Here is a 17,696-nt window from a genome sequence, read left to right as displayed (position 1 = left end):
GAGTTGTGTGACCTTTAAGAAATGCACAGTACAGCTTTGTGCAATAATGTGCTCCATAAACTTCTAAGTGGATCCTAATTTCTGTACAGTAGAGGGCACTTCATTCCACATATAGCATAATATTAATATATATATATATACAGTATTTTACAAAAGTGAGTACACACCTCAAATTTTTGTAAATATTAATATTTTATTCTAACTTTTCATGTGACAACACTGAAGAAATGACACTTTGCTACAATGTAAAGTAGTGAGTGTACAGCTTGTATAACAGTGTAAATTTGCTGTCCCCTCAAAATAGCTCAACACACAGCCATTAATGTCTAAACCGTTGGCAACAAAAGTGAGTACACCCCTAAGTGAAAATGTCCAAATTGGGCCCAATTAGCCATTTTTCCTCCCCGGTGTCATGCACACGTTAGTGTTACAAGGTCTCAGGTGTGAATGGGGAGCAGGTGTGTTAAATTTGGTGTTATCGCTCTCACTCTCTTACTGGTTCCTGGAACTTCAACATGGCATCTCATGGCAAAGAACTCTCTGAGGATTTGAAAAAAGAATTGTTTCTCTACATAAAGATTGCCTAGGCCAGGCCTCAAGGGTTACTCTCCACCAGTTACCCCACCTAACCCCTACCCTGCCCTGCCCCTAATTCCTCCCCTAAACATGCCCTCATAAATTATCTCATGAAATGACACTTAAATGTTTTATGCAGTTAAAGCGGAGTGCCACCCAAAAATTGAACTTCTGCTTTAAGGAAGGTGACTCACTGACATGCCACATGGGCCCCAACTCGCACTTCCTCCCGGCAGACCCCGCGGTACCAGAAGGATCACCTCTCCCCCCTCCCTCTCGGCAATCATCTGGGACACGTCACAGGTCCCAGATGATTGCCCTGCCAGTCGCGGCGTGCGCATGCGCAATGGGTGCCCGGCTGTGAAGCCACAGCCGGGCGCTCACACTTACAATGCCAGCACCGCTGAGAGGAGGGGGAGACAATCAGGGATTTGTTCCCCGCATCGCTGGACCCTGTGGCGGGTAAGTGTCCAATTTATTAAAAGGCAGCAGCTGCAGTATTTATAGCTGCTGACTTTTTTAATTTTTTTTTTTTTTAGAAGAACTCCGCTTTAAGTTATAATGTAATAACAATTTTATCAATGCCCATCATTGCAGCTTCACCTGTGCCCAACAATGTAGCCTGCCTGTGTCCATCAATGCTGCTTCACCTGTGCCCATCAATGCAGCCTACCAGCCTACCTGTGCCCAACAATGCAGCCCGTGTCCATCAATGCAGCCTACCTGTGCAGGGGACAAGAAGAGAGGAAGAAGATTGCTGGCCGGATCATCAGAGCGCGCAACATCACTGTAGCAGCTTTCATTTCAATTGCTGTGTGTTTTTTGCCGCTCGCTGTCACATACAGCCCCGCCTCCTGGCCCGGGGACTTTGATACACGTCTCAGGATTGGATGGATGATCTGTCTATCAAAGTCCCCAGGCCAGGAGGTGGGCTGTATGTGACGGCGAGCCATGGAAACACACAGCAATTGAAATGAAAACTGCTACAGAGATGTTCCACACTATGATGATCCGGTTGGCTGTCTTCTCTCTTCCTCTGGCTATAAGAAGATTGCCAAGACCCTGAAACTGAGCTGTAGCATGGTGGCCAAGTTCATACAGCGGTTTAACAGGACAGGTTCCACTCAGAATAGGCCTCGCTATGGTCAACCAAAGAAGTTGAGTGCACGTGCTCAGTGTCATATTCTGAGGTTGTCTTTGCCTGAAAACCGTTTGCTGAAGACAAGCAGACTAAGGACATGGATTATTGGAACCTTCTCCTGTGGTCTAATGAGACAAAGATAAACTTACTTGGTTCAGATGGTGACAAGCGTGTGTGTCTTAAACCAGGTGAGGAGTACAAAGACAAGTGTGTCTTGCCTACAGTCAAGCATGGTGGTGGGAGTGTCATGGTCTGGGGCTGCATGAGTGCTCCTAGCACTGGGGAGCTACAGTTCATTGAGGGAACCATGAATGCCAAAATGTACTGTGACACACTGAAGCAGAGCATGATCCCCTCCCTTCAGAGACTGGGCCGCAGGGCAGTATTCCAACATAATGACCCCACACACACCACAAAGATGTCCACTTCCTTGCTAAAGAAGCTGAGGGTAAAGGGGATGGACTGGCCAAGCATGTCTCCAGACCTCAAATGGAAAGTGGAGGAGCGCAAGATCTCTAACATCCACCAGCTCTGTGATGTCGCCATAGAGGAGTGGAAGAGGACTTCAGTGGCAACCTGTGAAGCTCTGGTCAACTCCACACCCAAGAGGGTTAAGGCAGTGCTGGAAAATAATGGTGGCCACACAAAATATTGACACTTTGGGCCCAATTTGGACATTTTCCCGTAAGGGTGTACTCGCTTTTGTTGCCCGCAGTTTAGACATTAATGGCTGTGTGTGGAGTTAGTTTGAGGGGACAGAAAATTTACACTGTTATACAAGCTGTACACTCACTACTTTACATTGTAGCAAAGGGGCATTTCTTCAGTGTTGTCACATGAAAAGATATAATAAAATATTTACAAAAATGTGAGGGGTGTACTCACTTTTGTGAGATACTGCGTGTGTGTGTGTGTGTGTGTGTATATGTATGTATATGTATATATATATAATTATTATACTACTGTAGAGCCAGACAGCAATGACTCGCTTATGTTAGGTCAAAAATTGTAACTTTGTGCTCTGAGTAACCACTAATAAAAACCATGTATGTTCAATGTTTCCTGCTCATTTGGGAGGATGAAAAGGAGAAGGTTGTTGCTATGAGCAGCAAAAAATGGTTTCACCTCCAGACACTTCTGCATGATGCTCAGTACTGATCCCTGACCACAGAAGAGATGATGTTTGTGCTCATTGTCATCCTCAGGTGTTGCTGATCAGTTGCAGACAAACTATGCAAGTGACCTAAGGAGTATCCTAAAGACTTTGTTTGAAGTCATGGCCACCAAACAGGAGATAGATGACAAAGGGAAGCAGAAAAAAGGTAACGTTTTTTAAAATTCTTCTAAATGCATAGACTTTGATTATAACTGTATACTGTATAAGTGTATAATGTCTGATAATGTATTAAAGGGGCTGTAAAGGTTTGTGTTATTTTTATTTATTTTAAAAGAAAAAGAAAACAAAAAAAAAATAACAAACATGTTATACTTCCCTCCTCTGTGCAGTTGGTTTTGCATAGAGTGGTCCCAATCCTCCTCTTCTGGGGTCCCTCAGCGATGCTCCTGGCTCCTCCTCTTCTTGAGTGCCCCCATAGAGAGCCGCATTTCATGAGGGGCACTCATGTGGGTGCGCTCTTAAGTCCTGCTGCTACGTCCATTGACACAGACAGCAGGACTCGGCCCGCCCCCGTCTCCCATGTCACTGCATTTGATTGACAGCAGCAGGAGCCAGTGGCTCCTGCTGCTATCAATCTATCCAACGAGGATCCAAGACATGGGCTGGAGCTGTCGCTGAAACGATCAGGTTCAGGTATGTAAAAGGGGGACTCTGGGGGGCTGCTGCACTACAGAAGGTTTTTCACTTTAATGCATAGCATGCATTACTTGTAACTTATTTCCTCCTCGGGGTCTAGGGAGCGCAGCCCACGACCTGCTTCCGATGTGATTGGACACAGAGGGAGCCAATCAGCTTGTCTGATGGTCGCTGGGACCCACCAGTCATTCGGAGTAAAGGCAGAACAGCGGTCTGCCTATGTAAACAAGGCAGACCGTTATTTTGTCACAGAGGGAGAGAGATCTTGTGTTCCTGCTAATCAGGAACACAGATGTCTTTCTTTCTTCCTCTAGTGAATCCATATGTCTCTCTTCCTCTAATGCATCCATCCCCCACACAGTTGGGAGTCACTCCCTAGGAGCGCACTTAACCCTTGGATCACCCCTGGTGTTAACCCCTTCCCTGACAGTGTCATTTATACAGTGACAGTGCATTTTTTAAGCACTGATCACTTGTATTGGTGTCACTGGTCCCCAAAAACTGTCTCTTTGTGTCCAATTTGTCCACCGCAATGTTGCAGGCCCACTAAAAATCGCTGATTATGTGTAAAAAAATGTAAATGCTATAAATATATCCCATAGTTTGCAGACGCGGTTTTGTGCAAACCAATCAATATACGCTTATTGGGATTTTTTTTACCAAAAATATCTAGAAGAATACATATTGGCCTAAACTAATAAAGACATTTTTATTTGTTTTATTCTATTTTTTTAATTTATTGGATGTGTTTTATAACAGAAAGTAAAAAATGTTTTACAGATGTGAAAGGGGCCTTACTGTGCTTTACGGTGTTTACTATGCTTCAGTTTGTGAATGAACAGGAGTTTTGTACAGAGCTATTACTGTCCATTCATTCTGTGTATCTGAGGCTGTAGAGATGAAGATTGAGGGCTGTGTCCTCAATCTCCTTTCTCTGTCTCAAAGATGATACATCAGAGGTCTGTTTAGACACCTGGTATTTCGCCAAAGCCCCCCATCGGGTCTTTTCAATTTTTTAAATAAATTTTAATTGTAAAAAAATAAAATAAAATGTTAAAAAATAAAATAATGAAAAACTACTGCCACTAGTGAGGTCACATAGGTCTCACTTGCAATTGGACTTGTCATTCTGCAACCGGGCTTGGGGGGGAAGAGCTCTAGCCAGTCGTCGGGGGCCCTTTGTGGTTTCTTGCAGCGGGGCCTTGAAGCTTTTAGTTACGCCTCTGTGGAGCACCCTTCGATTAGGTAAGTATTCACATCTTTCCTTTACAGGGTAGTTAGAATGGGAGTGGGAGCAGGTTGATTCTGACTTTTCTTCCACTTCCAAAAAGTTAATTGACTTAAACTTTGAGAATGTACACCAAAGTAGGGCACATAGCAGAAAAACATTAAAGAATTTGAGGAGGTAGTGATGCCTGAATTGAGTAACACATAAGAGAAAGGAGCACTATTGATGTGGAGACGGGAGGGAGAAGGCAGGGCACACTGATATGTGGAGACTCGAGCATGTGCTAAAACAAAGGCATTGGGCTCATTTCACAAAGCTATAGCACAAGGCAAAGAAACTTTATTTTAGCCATGTAACTGTAATTGTCAAATCTCATTGAACTTAGCTGAAAAATATAATAACTTTTTAAAATAGAAGGATCCTTATCTGGGTGTGTTGGATTTGTGAATTGCAACCAGCTGACAATGAGCACAGGTATTAAGATAGGAGTTGTGCTTAGTGGTTTCAGAAAATCTTAATTTTTAAAATAACTCGCTCTTCTCCTAGAAAAGAGTCCTTCTAGAAATGGTAATGGATTTCAAGTAAACTTAAAATATATTAAATTGTGCTGCAATGGGTTCTCATATATTAACATTTCTATTGACAAATCCACTGAAACACACTGCCCTCTTGTGACAATAGTGTAGAAAGCAAGCACCTGCTATCAAGAACCAGTAAAATGTAAATGACTCTAGTTTGCGGTGGTTTCCAGCCCAAATTGGTTGCTACACTTTTTAAGACAGGGATTGTACGTACTTTTTTTTAGTATAGGTTTATGATTTTTAAAGTTTTTCTTTTTTCTTTGTGAAAAGGAATTTAAAATATCAGGGCAACATGTTAAAAAATATGCCATATATCTCTGCAATCTATTCACATGTAGTTCCTGCCCACTAAAAATGTTGCAAGTACAGAAAAATTCCTGTTCATCTGCCAGAAACCCCAAGCAGTGTTTACCCAGCAAAACTGAGCACCAGCTGCAGAAGGAGAGCTGTTCTGTGATCCAGGAGAAATGTCATTTTGTGATTGTGTTTTTCACAACTCTACATTTAGGACTCCTTTTCAAAAGCAAAGGGGAAGCAGCGCTGATCCTCAACTAAGTGATACAAATGCATGCTTGCTGACAAACTAAGAAAATAACCAAAAACACATCTAATCTTAAATAAATCCCAAAATTCTTGCTGAGGTATGCATATGTATATCTGTAAAGTGCTCAAAAAATATCGCAGTGTGCCATAATCTATAACAAGTGCAAAATAATGAGGCCCATCTCGTTGGTGATCCAAAAAAATGAATATCTGCCAAAAAATGTATATAAATATATATGGAAAAATATGCTCAAACAAATGCACATAAATAAAGTTCATAATTGTGACAAAATGTAAATAACTGAAAGTGACATTCAGTGATATCTTGTATGTAGATCAACTGTGAACACCCAATGTGATCCTCCACCAGTCATACCAATCTGACTCACCGACTGAAGTGGCTGGTAAAATTATAAACCAGCAGCTGCGCCTTTGTGCAATCAATGCTAGGATCCAGAGAGCCGTTTTACCAATACATAAACTCCTCCTCAAAACTCAAGCCACAATCCCCACACATATAGGAGAGGAGGAAGGAAGCTCCAATAGTGTGATATTGTTTTTTAAAAGGCTTATTTAAAATCATATACAATCATTGAACTCACATTGAAAAGTGTCAGACCTGACACTAGGGATAGCCAGCATATATGTGTTCCTGATCACCTTCAGTCGCTCAGCTTGGTATGCGAGCCACGAGTGTGATCCTGGATGACGTGTTGATGTCAGAGTCCTTGCCCCACCCTATGGATTTCGCCATACGACGTCTTACCTGCCCCGCCAAGAAAAACAAGATTTTAATATCATTTTAGAGACTTTTTTCAGTTCTGGACAACGTTTGGTTGGGTTAGAGCCCATTCATGTTTTTAAATTATGTCATGTTAACCACTGGGTGATATTCACTCTCTCCATTTGTTGTGGTGACCACTGTCATTGGGTCTGTAGGTGAGGGAAAATATAATATGTTTAGTTGTCACTGTAACAGAGAACAGGAATATTATCCAAAGGGGACAGTTGTACCCAAGACACCTGTCTGAGAGTGAATTTACTGGTCTCACTTTCATTGTGTCTCAAGTTAGAAAGTAAAGGAATGCTTCCCAAGTGAACACCAACAGCACCGTAAAGCTGAACTCTTTATACAGGCGTAAATAAAAATGGCCACCTGCCCTCCGAGCAGTAGCGCTTTGATGCTGGTTTAGTCATGGAGTAGGCAGAATGAAATGCCTTAGTCCTCGTCACACGAACAGGCTACCTCTCTATCACACCACCCACCCACAAAGCCATTCCTCTTTACTGGTGGTACAGCTTCCATCTCACTGACTTCATTGTGCGCAACACAGAACCCAGTGGGTCCGACTTTGTACATAAGGACCCATTCTAGGTCTGCAACAGGTATGGAGGAGAGTGCAGGCTGCCAGTGAGCAAGAATGAGGTAAGTATTCGTCTCTAATTATCTCTGTAGATAGAATGAGATAGAGGCGATTCAGTTCGCATTTTGCTCTATACAAGTATTTCATTCATTCATTCAATGAGCATGAGATTCTTACAGGGAGAGCCGCCAATGGATTGCTATAATCTGGAGTTCAGCTGTTCCAGAAGATTTCCACAAGTAGACTAAAAAGCTGTTGGTTTCTCAAAGTGTCCAAAGCAAGTAGTCAGTGTCATTGCATTCCAGTTTTGAAATGTAAGGGAAACTCAAGATGGGTAACATGGACAGGTTTTTTTTTTGTTTTTGTTTTAGAGGCTGTGAAAAGTGAGGTGCCGTTCCATTTTGAGCATGAAATTTGAATTTTTTTCAAGTTTATCTGAGCTCTGGTGTCTTGTTTGGATATAAAATTGATGATTTCTTTCTCTTTCAGTGAGCCAAGGCCTGAGAAGTTCTGCTCTAGAAGATTGTGCTCTCTGTCAGGAAACTATCTCATCCTCAGAGCTGGCTGCCAAGGCCCGTGATGGGGAATTCGAAGGTATGGATGGCTAATATAAAGTGTTAAAAATATAAATATTCAGCCCCATTTTTCGAAAAACTGCTATACAGCGGTGTTTGATTTGGACTGCTGGATTTTTACTACATTTGTTATAATGCAGCAGCTGAAATAAAACTCCTTTGCAAGTTCTGAAACCAGCTGACTTGTAAACAAATTCTGCAACAAGCTAGGAACAAGTAGGGGCCTATTTTTGAAAGGACAGGTGATATCGCTACCTACTCTTATTTTTCTCAGTGCTATTGCATTCATTTATTTTGTTATGCAGTGCTTTACATGTATTATACATTTATACCAATCTCTACTATTAAGGAGCTTACAATTTAAAGGGTAAGTTCACCTTTTGGAACATGTTACCTGTATTTAGGGTGGAACATGTAACATGTTCCAGTAGCTGTAGGCTCTCTTCTTCTGGCACCCACTACCACACAGGCATGTCATTCATTCACAGTTACCTGTGAATGACTTGACACACAAGTATCGTCAACCTTTGCGGCTGACGGCTTGTAGTTCTGGATGGATTGCGGGGTCACTGAGGAGCGGCCTCATAGTTCATTAACAAGCAGCCTGTAAACAGCCAACCCATATGCAGGTACAGGCTGAAAGCTGCAGAGTGTGTCATTGCACTCCTGATGCACTGATCATTGGTGCAATGCCTTCCAGGCTCTCTGGGGGGGGGGGGGGGGGGATGGCATTGTGAATTGGATGCGGATTTCCCTCTGCATCCAATTTGCATTTCAGGAGATTGTGACTGGCTCTCTATGGAGCTTATTTACACATCTCTGGAGCGGCTCCAGTGCAAATTGCACAGAAGTCCTGTGCATCTTCAGCCAAAAATTTGGGCTGAAATCGGACCTGAAACGGTGAACGGGGAGGCACAGGACTTCTACTGTGAGCCGCTCTGTGCTGCGGTGTGAACCCAGCCTTCAGGTCCTTATATCACTTTCATTCCTACCTATATTAAGGCCAGTTTAGAAAGAAGCCAATTAACTTATGAGCATGTCCCTTGGAGTGTGGGTGGAAACAGGAGAAATGGACACCCACGCGAGCACCGTGAGAACATGCAAGTAGCATTGTGGTTGGGAGTCATACCAATGACCCCAGTGCTGCAAGGCAGAAGTGGTAACCACTGAACCATTGCACAAGGAAGCCAGCCTATTAATATAAAGCAGCTGAAACCTGTGGTTTTCTATGGAGATCTCTCTGCCTAATGTAACAGAGAGAACTTCGAGATTGGAGGAATGCCAGACATGTGACATTGAAAGTTAACATGACATGACCATCCTCCCAGATTTTTATCTTTTTTTTTACAAATTCTATTTATTTTATAGAGCTTTGCTGGCTTTAGAGACACAAAACTGGTGGAATGTTAAGCACATCTGTAACACACCTTGTTGTACTTTATAAATTTTATGTTTTTCTTTTAAGCTGTGATTTGGTCATGGCTAGGCCATACTGCTGTTTTATAGATAGTCCTCTTGGTAATCTAAATCCCATCCTAAAAAGTGAGTGCTTTGCCATGCCCCCTTGCTATCTCTCCATTAGGGAAGCTTGAATCTTTGTGGACCCAGAAAATGAAAAATGTAAATTGATATGACCATCAAGGAGCATATGGGCCAGGTCTACTCGCCCTACACGTGGGGGTACCTCTCCTCATGTGCGCGCACCAATTACCAGGACCAGATGGGGCCGCGGTTGTTTGGACTCGGCATTAAGGCGGAACCCTGACTTAGAGGTGAGCCGTACACCTTGTGCAGCTACGTAACCACATGCAGATTACTACTGTGAAACTCTGTCTCATATCGCTGTATACCTTGTCTTCCAGAATGTAGCATTTAGAGGGGAACACTGCTGAGCCTGTGTCCCACTCCACCAGTTCAGCTTTCCTATACCACCTCACTCCCAGTGGCAGAACGGGGTCCCACCATGTGCTCAGCGCAGACATCATGCGTGTACATGATTAATTAACTCCTTCAGCTCTTCCATACCTGCAGCTAGGTCCATAGGGTCTCTGTGCTGCGGATTTGGTCCGGATTGCTTTTGGGGCACCGACAGCTAAGAAGGGATGTCAGAGCACTGCCCTTCTCACTACCAGATGACCTGTTACCCTTGCCTGGCACCACTCACCGCTGTCTCGCTGCTATCACATTCCCACCCATAACTACTACTACTCGTAACAGCTACTCCTCCCCGCCAGCTCCTTTGCTGAGTTAACTCCTTGTGATGGCTTTCCATTCCCTTTCTAATCATCCCCATGAGTGTGTTACAGCCTCTGTTTTACCGATTACGCCATTTACCTTTCCATCCCCTTGAGTAACTTACCAGGCATGAAACAGTTAATAGGACTTTACTGAATATCTTGGCAATACAGTCCAGCAAAATACTGATTATGCCATGTACCTTCACACACTCCCTTGAGTAACTTCAGACCAGTCATGAAACGGTTAATAGGACTTTACTGAATATCTTGGCAATAGAGTCCAGCAAAATAATGAACATTCTGCAATGTCTGTCCCTAACTCTGTCACAGCAGGTTGCCCAGTATATATTTTCCCAAGGTAAGAGTCCTTAAAGTCCATGAGCCATTAGAGTCCTGGTTCTAGGTGGACTCCCTTGAGGACTTCACAAGTTGCTATGGGTTACATCTTTCTTCTGTGTCTGGTCTTGCTTCCCATCCAGACCACAGCAAGGAACCCTCGCGCAGAGCCTTCCCCCTTTTTATTGACAACACAGGGTGAAGGGCAGAGCCCAGAATTACCCGGGGAAAAAGCCGGACCTCACTTGACCCCTTCTCTTCTGGGCAGCCTGAAGAATGGTCTCGCTCACAAGCAGGCACCTTTGCACTTACATTCATTTGTATTGCACTTACATTCGCATGCCGAATTACAAGGTGTGATGTCACTGCGCGCTTGAACGGACTGCGCCTATCATGTTGGTTTGAAACAATACTCTGACATGCTGTTTTCTGTATTCATGAATGTAAGTGCAATACTTTAAATACATTATTGTTTGTGATTTTACTACACTATGAGATGGCTTTGTTCTCTTCTGTGATGTATCTTGTCTTGAGAGAGTTCTGGCTTATCTGATGCTGGAATTGGAAGAAGTGGTGCTTGCAGAGTGAACCGATTGGTGACTTATATCTGGAGGTCTGATTACCACCTTTGGGTCCAAAACTGGGCTATTTGACTAATCCTTGGGGTGATCAGTCCTAATGGTAAGAGGCTGTGTGATTGGTTTAACAATGGAGGGCTTTCCTATTTTGTGTCTCAAGCACCAACACCCACTGATTGACAAGGATTTTCCTTGGACTTTTAATTGACTTACTCTTACATGTTTGCACCTTTCCACATCTATTTTGGTGGGGTTGCGTGTTTACCAACTTTTGTTATTTGGAAACTGATAGTGCTTTGTTTTGCCCACCAAATGTGCTAGATGCTCTTTTATGTTTCATACCCGGGCTCAAGTGTCTGTCTGTAATTTTGAAATAGCAGTCGTGTCCTTTAAAATAGGACAGCTTTAAATCCCACTGATCATGAAGTATGGATAACTTTGAATATGGCATGCAGTCATAAACTCTCCTGCTGACAGGTTGGGTTCATGAGCCTAGCTAAGGGATTCTGGCGGGGACCGATTAGCAGAACTAGTTTGTGAAGAAGAGGCATCCTCTCGTACACGGCGGTCTCATTTATTTCACTGCCTGCTAGAGCAATTTTAGGAATCAAATTCCCTAAAGCACAAGGTGTGTGCAGGCCTGATCTTCGAGATGCCACTGAAACGCATATTTTCTCTTTATTTGTATTCCCCTCATCGTTATCCGCTGTAAGCAGCTGTACTTATTGCCTTGTGTGTTTGAATAATGCTCGCCGAACCTCCCGCTGAACAATAGAGCGCTCAGTAATCGCACAAAGCAGCTGGATTTACGGGACGCAAGTTGGGGTAATGCAAGGCCATACCATGCGTCACTCCACTGCCAGCATTATCTGTTGGGGTGTTTAGAACTTTTTTAAAGGGAGACATGTAACGTACAGCATTGTTACACCAGCCAATTTGTAATTTATGGTTTGAAACAGGGCCATTCCATTCCAATCTGCAGCCAGCTACGCTTTTCTAAAATAACAAGAAAATAAACATTTTTCTTCCTGACAACCAAGGCAGCAGTTCTGTGTTCAGAAAAAAAATCTCATCTCACTGCAATGCTCGTGGCTTTTCTCAGATATACGCGCAGAGCTCGCAGTCATTTTACAGACGTTTCCCACAATGGTAGCTCCATCTTGAGTAAAGTATTTAAAGTAGAAACTATATTAAAAAGGAACTGCAGTCTGCTCACATAATTTGTAATAAAAACATCTTTACTATTCTGAAGCTTCCCCTCCAACCACTTTGCATATTATTTTATATATACTGTGGTTCTGTACTTGCCAAATATTCTGCAAAGATCTCCCTCCACCGAGTCTGGCTGCAACCGTTTTAACTATGGGCAGCTGAAGCTGCTGCCTGTTCACTTCCTGGATTTACACAGAGGCACACCTCAAGCTCTGCAGCTCTGATTGGCCCTCTTATAACTCATCCCCCCTCCCTTCCTGGCAAACCCTCGAGTGAGCGAAGCTGTGCATGATGCCATAAGCCTAGGCTAAGACAAGAAACAGCAAGTGGGCTGTATAAGGTATTTACTGGCAGAAAAAAATGTTTTACTACCCAAAGTTAAAACAACAAGGGCAGAAGATTTTACAGATGGAAAGTTGAAAAAATGACTGAAGGTCCACTTTAAAAAATTGTCCTTATTTTCTACCTTTTGGTTTGGTAAATATACCATTGAAAGTGTTTTTATCATATCTGTTTGCCAAGTGCAAAAAACAACTGAGAGGGAGGTGCAATCCTAACACAGTGTTATGTATCCTTCAAGTGATTGTAAGGGATCGTTTTTACCTCTACTGTGTAGATCGTTTTGCACAGAGTAGCCTCAAACCTCGACTTCTGGGGTCCCCTGGTGGCTCTTGCAGCTCCTCCCCACATCAGATAACCCCCTAGGAGAAGCGCTCTCCAGAGGGGGTAACTTTGGGGGTGTGCTCAGAGTCCAGCATTCAGCGTCCATAGCTGCAAAATGTATGTCTCGGCCCTGCCCCCAGCGCCTGCGTTATTGGATTTGAATGGCTGCACTGCTATCAAGCTATCCAATCAAGAGCCGAGAACACTGGGCAGAGAGACAGCGCGTCCCCACCGGGTGAAGTTCCAGGGCTAAGGTAAGTAAAACGGGAGGCTGGGGGGCATACAGCCGCTTTGCCCCAATTGACATGAATGGGACTGCTTGCATGTGGATGCATAGAACGCCTGTGCGTCCCATGAGGACAAGCAAACCCCTTCCCAGTGGTGCATGCCTAAGTATGCCCATGTGAACAGTGTGACCAGAGAAACTCGTTGCAGATAGTCAGTTTATATTGATCTTAAGATTGTTACTTCTCTTACACTTTTTTTTTTTCTCCATACAGATCCTCCTGACTGGGTCCCGGATGAAGCTTGCAGTTTGTGCACCGCATGCAAAGCTCCTTTCACAGTGATACGCAGGAAGCATCATTGCCGCAGCTGTGGCAAGGTAATTTTCTGTCTACCATAGACCATGCATCTCCATCCGCTGGTTTCCAGCACTTTTAAAGGGGATTTTGTCCCTTGACAGATAAAAGTAGGCGAATGAGGCAACATGCATACAAAGCTATGGGGTTGATATAAAAAAAAAAACAGAAAGGAAAGGAGATTCTATGGCAACCAAACACACATTTAGTGATTTTTAGAAAAACACTTTGCATGGTTGGTTGGAAAGTTCAGAGGTTCTAAAGACCATGTTTGCCAGTTCCTGCCTGCTCCTTTCAGGTATATTGCAGTTAACCACTTCAGCCCCGGAAGGTTTCACCTCCTTCCCGACCAGAGCATTGTTTATGAAATGGCACTGCGTTGCTTTAACTGACAATTGCGTGGTCATGCAACGCTGTACTCAATTACAATTTGTCCCCACAAATAGAACTTTCTTTTGGTGGTATTTGATCACCTCTCAGGTTTTTATCTTTTGCACTATAAACAAAAAAAGACCGACCATTTTGAAAAAAAATAAAAAAAATTTACTTTCTGCTATAAAACACGTCTAATAAAAAAAAAATTAAAATCTAATTTCTTCATCAGTTTAGGCCAATAAGTATTCTGCTACATATTTTTGTTAAAAAAAATCCCATTAAGCGTATATTGAATGGTTTACGCAAAAGTTATCACGTCTACAAACTATGTGATAGACTTATATATATATATTTTTTTTACTAGTAATGGCGGCGATTAGTGATTTTTAGCGGGACTGCAACATTGCAGCGGACAAATCTGACACTAAGTTACACTTTTTGAGGGACTAGTGACACCAATGATCAGTGCTAAAAAAAATGCACTGTCACTGTATATATGACAATGACAAGGAAGGGGTTAACATCAGGGGCGATCAAAGGGTTAAGTGTGCTCCTAGGGAGTGCTTTCTAACTAGGGGGAGGGGGGTGCTGTGACTAGAGGAAAACAGAGATCTGTGTTTTTGCTTAGCAAAAACACAAGATCTCCATTTTCCTCCCTCACAGAACAGTAGTCTGCCTTGTTGTCTCTCGCAGGCACAGCCGGACCTGCTAATTGGCTCCCGCTGTATCCAATCACAACAGAGATGGGCGTCCCAGACCCAGAATACGCAAACAGTATACAAGTACATTGTTTTGCACAGCCGGGCTGCCCTGCCGCAGTATAGGGGCAGTGGGCGGTCCAGAAGTAGTTAAAGTAAACCAGTCCTGCTCTTTAACTAGTACCCACACAGGCCAATTTTGACATGTCTCCCATATATTCTTTTTTTTGCTAGAAAATTACTAAAAAATATATATATATATATATATATATATATTAGAATTATTTTTTTTTCAGAGACCCTAGAGAATAAAAAGGAGGTTGCTGCTATTTTTAAAGACACGTTATGGTAAAATACCTTTTGCCTTTACAACCACTTTAACTACCACGGTGCTGTTGAGCGCCGGGAAACTGTCTGGCCGTTTGATGTACAGGGAAGATAGCTTACAGTCAGCAGGAGACCTGCATAGCATCAGTGATCTACTGATTGCAGGTGCAATGCTTTCCAGGCTCCTAAAAATAAATTGTTAATGCATCTTTTTTTTTTTTTTTTTTTTTTAGCCGCTAAAAAATTTGCATTTATAAGTTTTTTTTGAAAAAAGTGAACTTATCCTTTTAATTTTTATTTTTTTTTGATCACTTTTATTTCGATCACAAGAAATTTAAACATCCCTTGTGATAGAAATAAGGCATGACAGGTCCTATTTATGAGATATCTGGGTTCTATGAGACCCCAGATATCTCCTCTACCCTAAAAAGCATGAGATGAAAAACAAAACAAAGCATTGATCTCTGCTTTCCAGGAAAAAAAAATGGCAGTGCTTACAGCTGCCAGAGCCAGAAGTGATGTCATATCTGTGTCTACAAGACCTCCGATGTCTCACCTGTCCTCCAATGAAACAAATGCAGTGCAAATCAGAGCTGTGTGTATCTCTATATAAACACGAATGTTCCTTTAAAGGCAGGGGGCATGAAGCCGTTACCGGGGTGTGCGGAAGCAATGGAGCGCTGGCAGAGGCGCAGGAATGCTTCCATCTGACAGCTGACAGTCCGCTTGTAAGATATATACACTTTTCAGAGTTTTTGTAGAACCTCCCACTGCCACCAGTGTACGTCAGTGGCAGTAAAAGGGATAAGGGGTTTGTTCACACGTGCCTTGATCCTTGAAGAGTGGTCTGCGTTCAGAGTGCTCTTCAGAGAGTATTTGAAAGGCACCTGCTCTAACCCCTTGAACCCGGCACTAGCGTAATTACAGAGAAGCCCTATTCACGTGAAAGAGAAAGGAGGTATAATTACTGCCATATCCGCAAAGCATTGCGGGAGCTTCATGTGTACACCCCTTGCCACTGCTTTTGCGGCTAAAGAGGGAGCCGTTACGGGGCGGTGAAAAAAATTTGGCTCAACCACAGGGTTTTACTGCTCTTCCACTGCTAGCGTAAATGAACCCTAAAGGACTTGATAGTTCTTGTGAAGTCAGAGCCTGCACACTTTGTATGGGAATTAATTTTATGTTGTGTTGGAGTAGCCCTTTAAACATCGAGTGTATGAGGGCTGTGGGCAGGCTGATGATTGTACAGCTCATTTACTGCTCCTGTCATGAAGGAGTTGTGCTGCAGAAAATGACAGCGGGCCTGTGTAATAATCTTGTATAAATCACACCCGCTCTCATGCCGCCTTCACTTCACTTCTGCATATATTTTCCAGACATTAAAGCCGTAGTGAATCATGAAACAATTACCAGGTCTCCGGTGAGACGTCACTGCATGTAAAACAAAGGGTAATTTGATTGAAATGTAATGTAAAGATGTTGAATCATGTTGCTTCATCTCATTATTCACATTTTTATTCTGTGCTTGTACAATGCCAGTTGCTGCAAGGTCATCAGAAAGGCGCCAACCACCATTTGTAACGAATAGGTCTTCAGTGGATGTGGGCCATCAGAGCTGTGTGGATGTGTAGATGAACATGTATGGTCCGTAATGGCAACACCAAGTCATTCATTGCATTCCTTGAGAAAATGCAGAGTGTTTTTTGAATGCCACTTGTGCTAAACTAGCGACCCCCTGTACTTAAAAAAGTGTGTAATATCACTCTTAGCCCTTGTACACACGGTCGGACATTCCGACAACAAAATCCGTCTGACTTTATCTGAAACTGGTGTTGCATACACACGGTCGGACAAAGTTGTCGGAAAATCCGATCGTTCAGAATGTGATGACGTAATTTCGTTACGACTGGACTACGTTCAGGCTAGTAGCCAATAGCTTTGGTCTAGGAATTTGATCTGAGCATGCGTTGCACTTTGTCTGATCGGAATTCTCTACACACAATCGGACAAAGTCTGATCGGATCATGTTGTTGGAAAGTTTTATAGCCCAGCTCTAAAACTTTGTCCGTCGGATATTCCGATGGAAAGAGTCCGATGGAGCCCACACACAGTCGGATTATCCGACAACACGGTCCGATCGGACATTTTCCGTCGGAATGTTTGTACAAGGGCTTAAAGTGTCAATAATCAAAATAAAAAAGTAAACCTGCTGCAACTAAAAATGTGAGACACACAATATACAAAACTAGAAAAAAATTAGCTGTGCTGAAAAACTTGAATAATAACAAATAAAGTGATGTAAATTGAGAAAATTCTCCACGTGGCTCAATAGCAAAGCTAATAATAATACCACAGTGATGCATGAAACATAAAATGAAATAAAGAAAATGAATAATAAAAATGTCCAATTGTTTCCAAGGTAACAATAATTGAATGTTCCACCAGATGGCTAAATTTCAAACAGTATTCAAATGAAGGGTCCTTAGCGCTCTATTCAATAGTGACATAACACTATAAGGCTGGATTCACACCTATGCATTTTTAGTGCTTTCTGCGTTTTGCAGATTTGCACTACAGAACGTGTACCGTAGGAAACCATGTTAAATGTTCTGTAGTGCAAATCTACAAAATGCAAAAAGCACAAAAAATGCATAGGTGTGAATCCAGCCTAACACCCAAGAAGTAGTGACAGGGTATAACAGAAAAGGTCCTCCACCACCGGAAATGCTGCCGCTTACCAGGTTGATAGATCTCTTGTTAAGGAGATCACAAAAGCCTGTGGCTCTTTCCCCAGCCCCGATTCTCTGTGTAAGAATGGCAAAATATTCCCTGATGGTCCGTTCGAGTTGGCTTCAGTAAGTTTAGCAA

At 42.8% G+C, this 17,696-nt stretch overlaps 1 protein-coding gene across 4 annotated transcripts in view; it reads left to right on the top strand.

Moving 5' to 3' along the window:
* ZFYVE28 (zinc finger FYVE-type containing 28) overlaps positions 1 to 17,696 on the top strand; it is a 300,024-nt gene that overhangs the window by 269,720 nt on the left and 12,608 nt on the right. For all 4 annotated transcript variants that reach the window (XM_077477912.1, XM_077477911.1, XM_077477909.1 and 1 more), the window contains 3 exons: positions 2,923 to 3,039; positions 7,736 to 7,840; positions 13,348 to 13,451. In XM_077477912.1, the coding sequence (XP_077334038.1) occupies positions 2,923 to 3,039; positions 7,736 to 7,840; positions 13,348 to 13,451 (326 nt within the window). The remainder of the gene's footprint in view (positions 1 to 2,922; positions 3,040 to 7,735; positions 7,841 to 13,347; positions 13,452 to 17,696) is intronic.

This window comes from Lithobates pipiens, unplaced genomic scaffold, assembly GCF_037356315.1.
Source record: "Lithobates pipiens isolate NorthernLeopardFrog02 unplaced genomic scaffold, aLitPip1_a1.2 Scaffold_13, whole genome shotgun sequence".
NCBI classification, from domain to species: domain Eukaryota; kingdom Metazoa; phylum Chordata; class Amphibia; order Anura; family Ranidae; genus Lithobates; species Lithobates pipiens.
The sequence above is the reverse complement of the archived record's forward strand: the minus strand, read 5'-3'. Positions and strand labels throughout refer to the sequence as shown.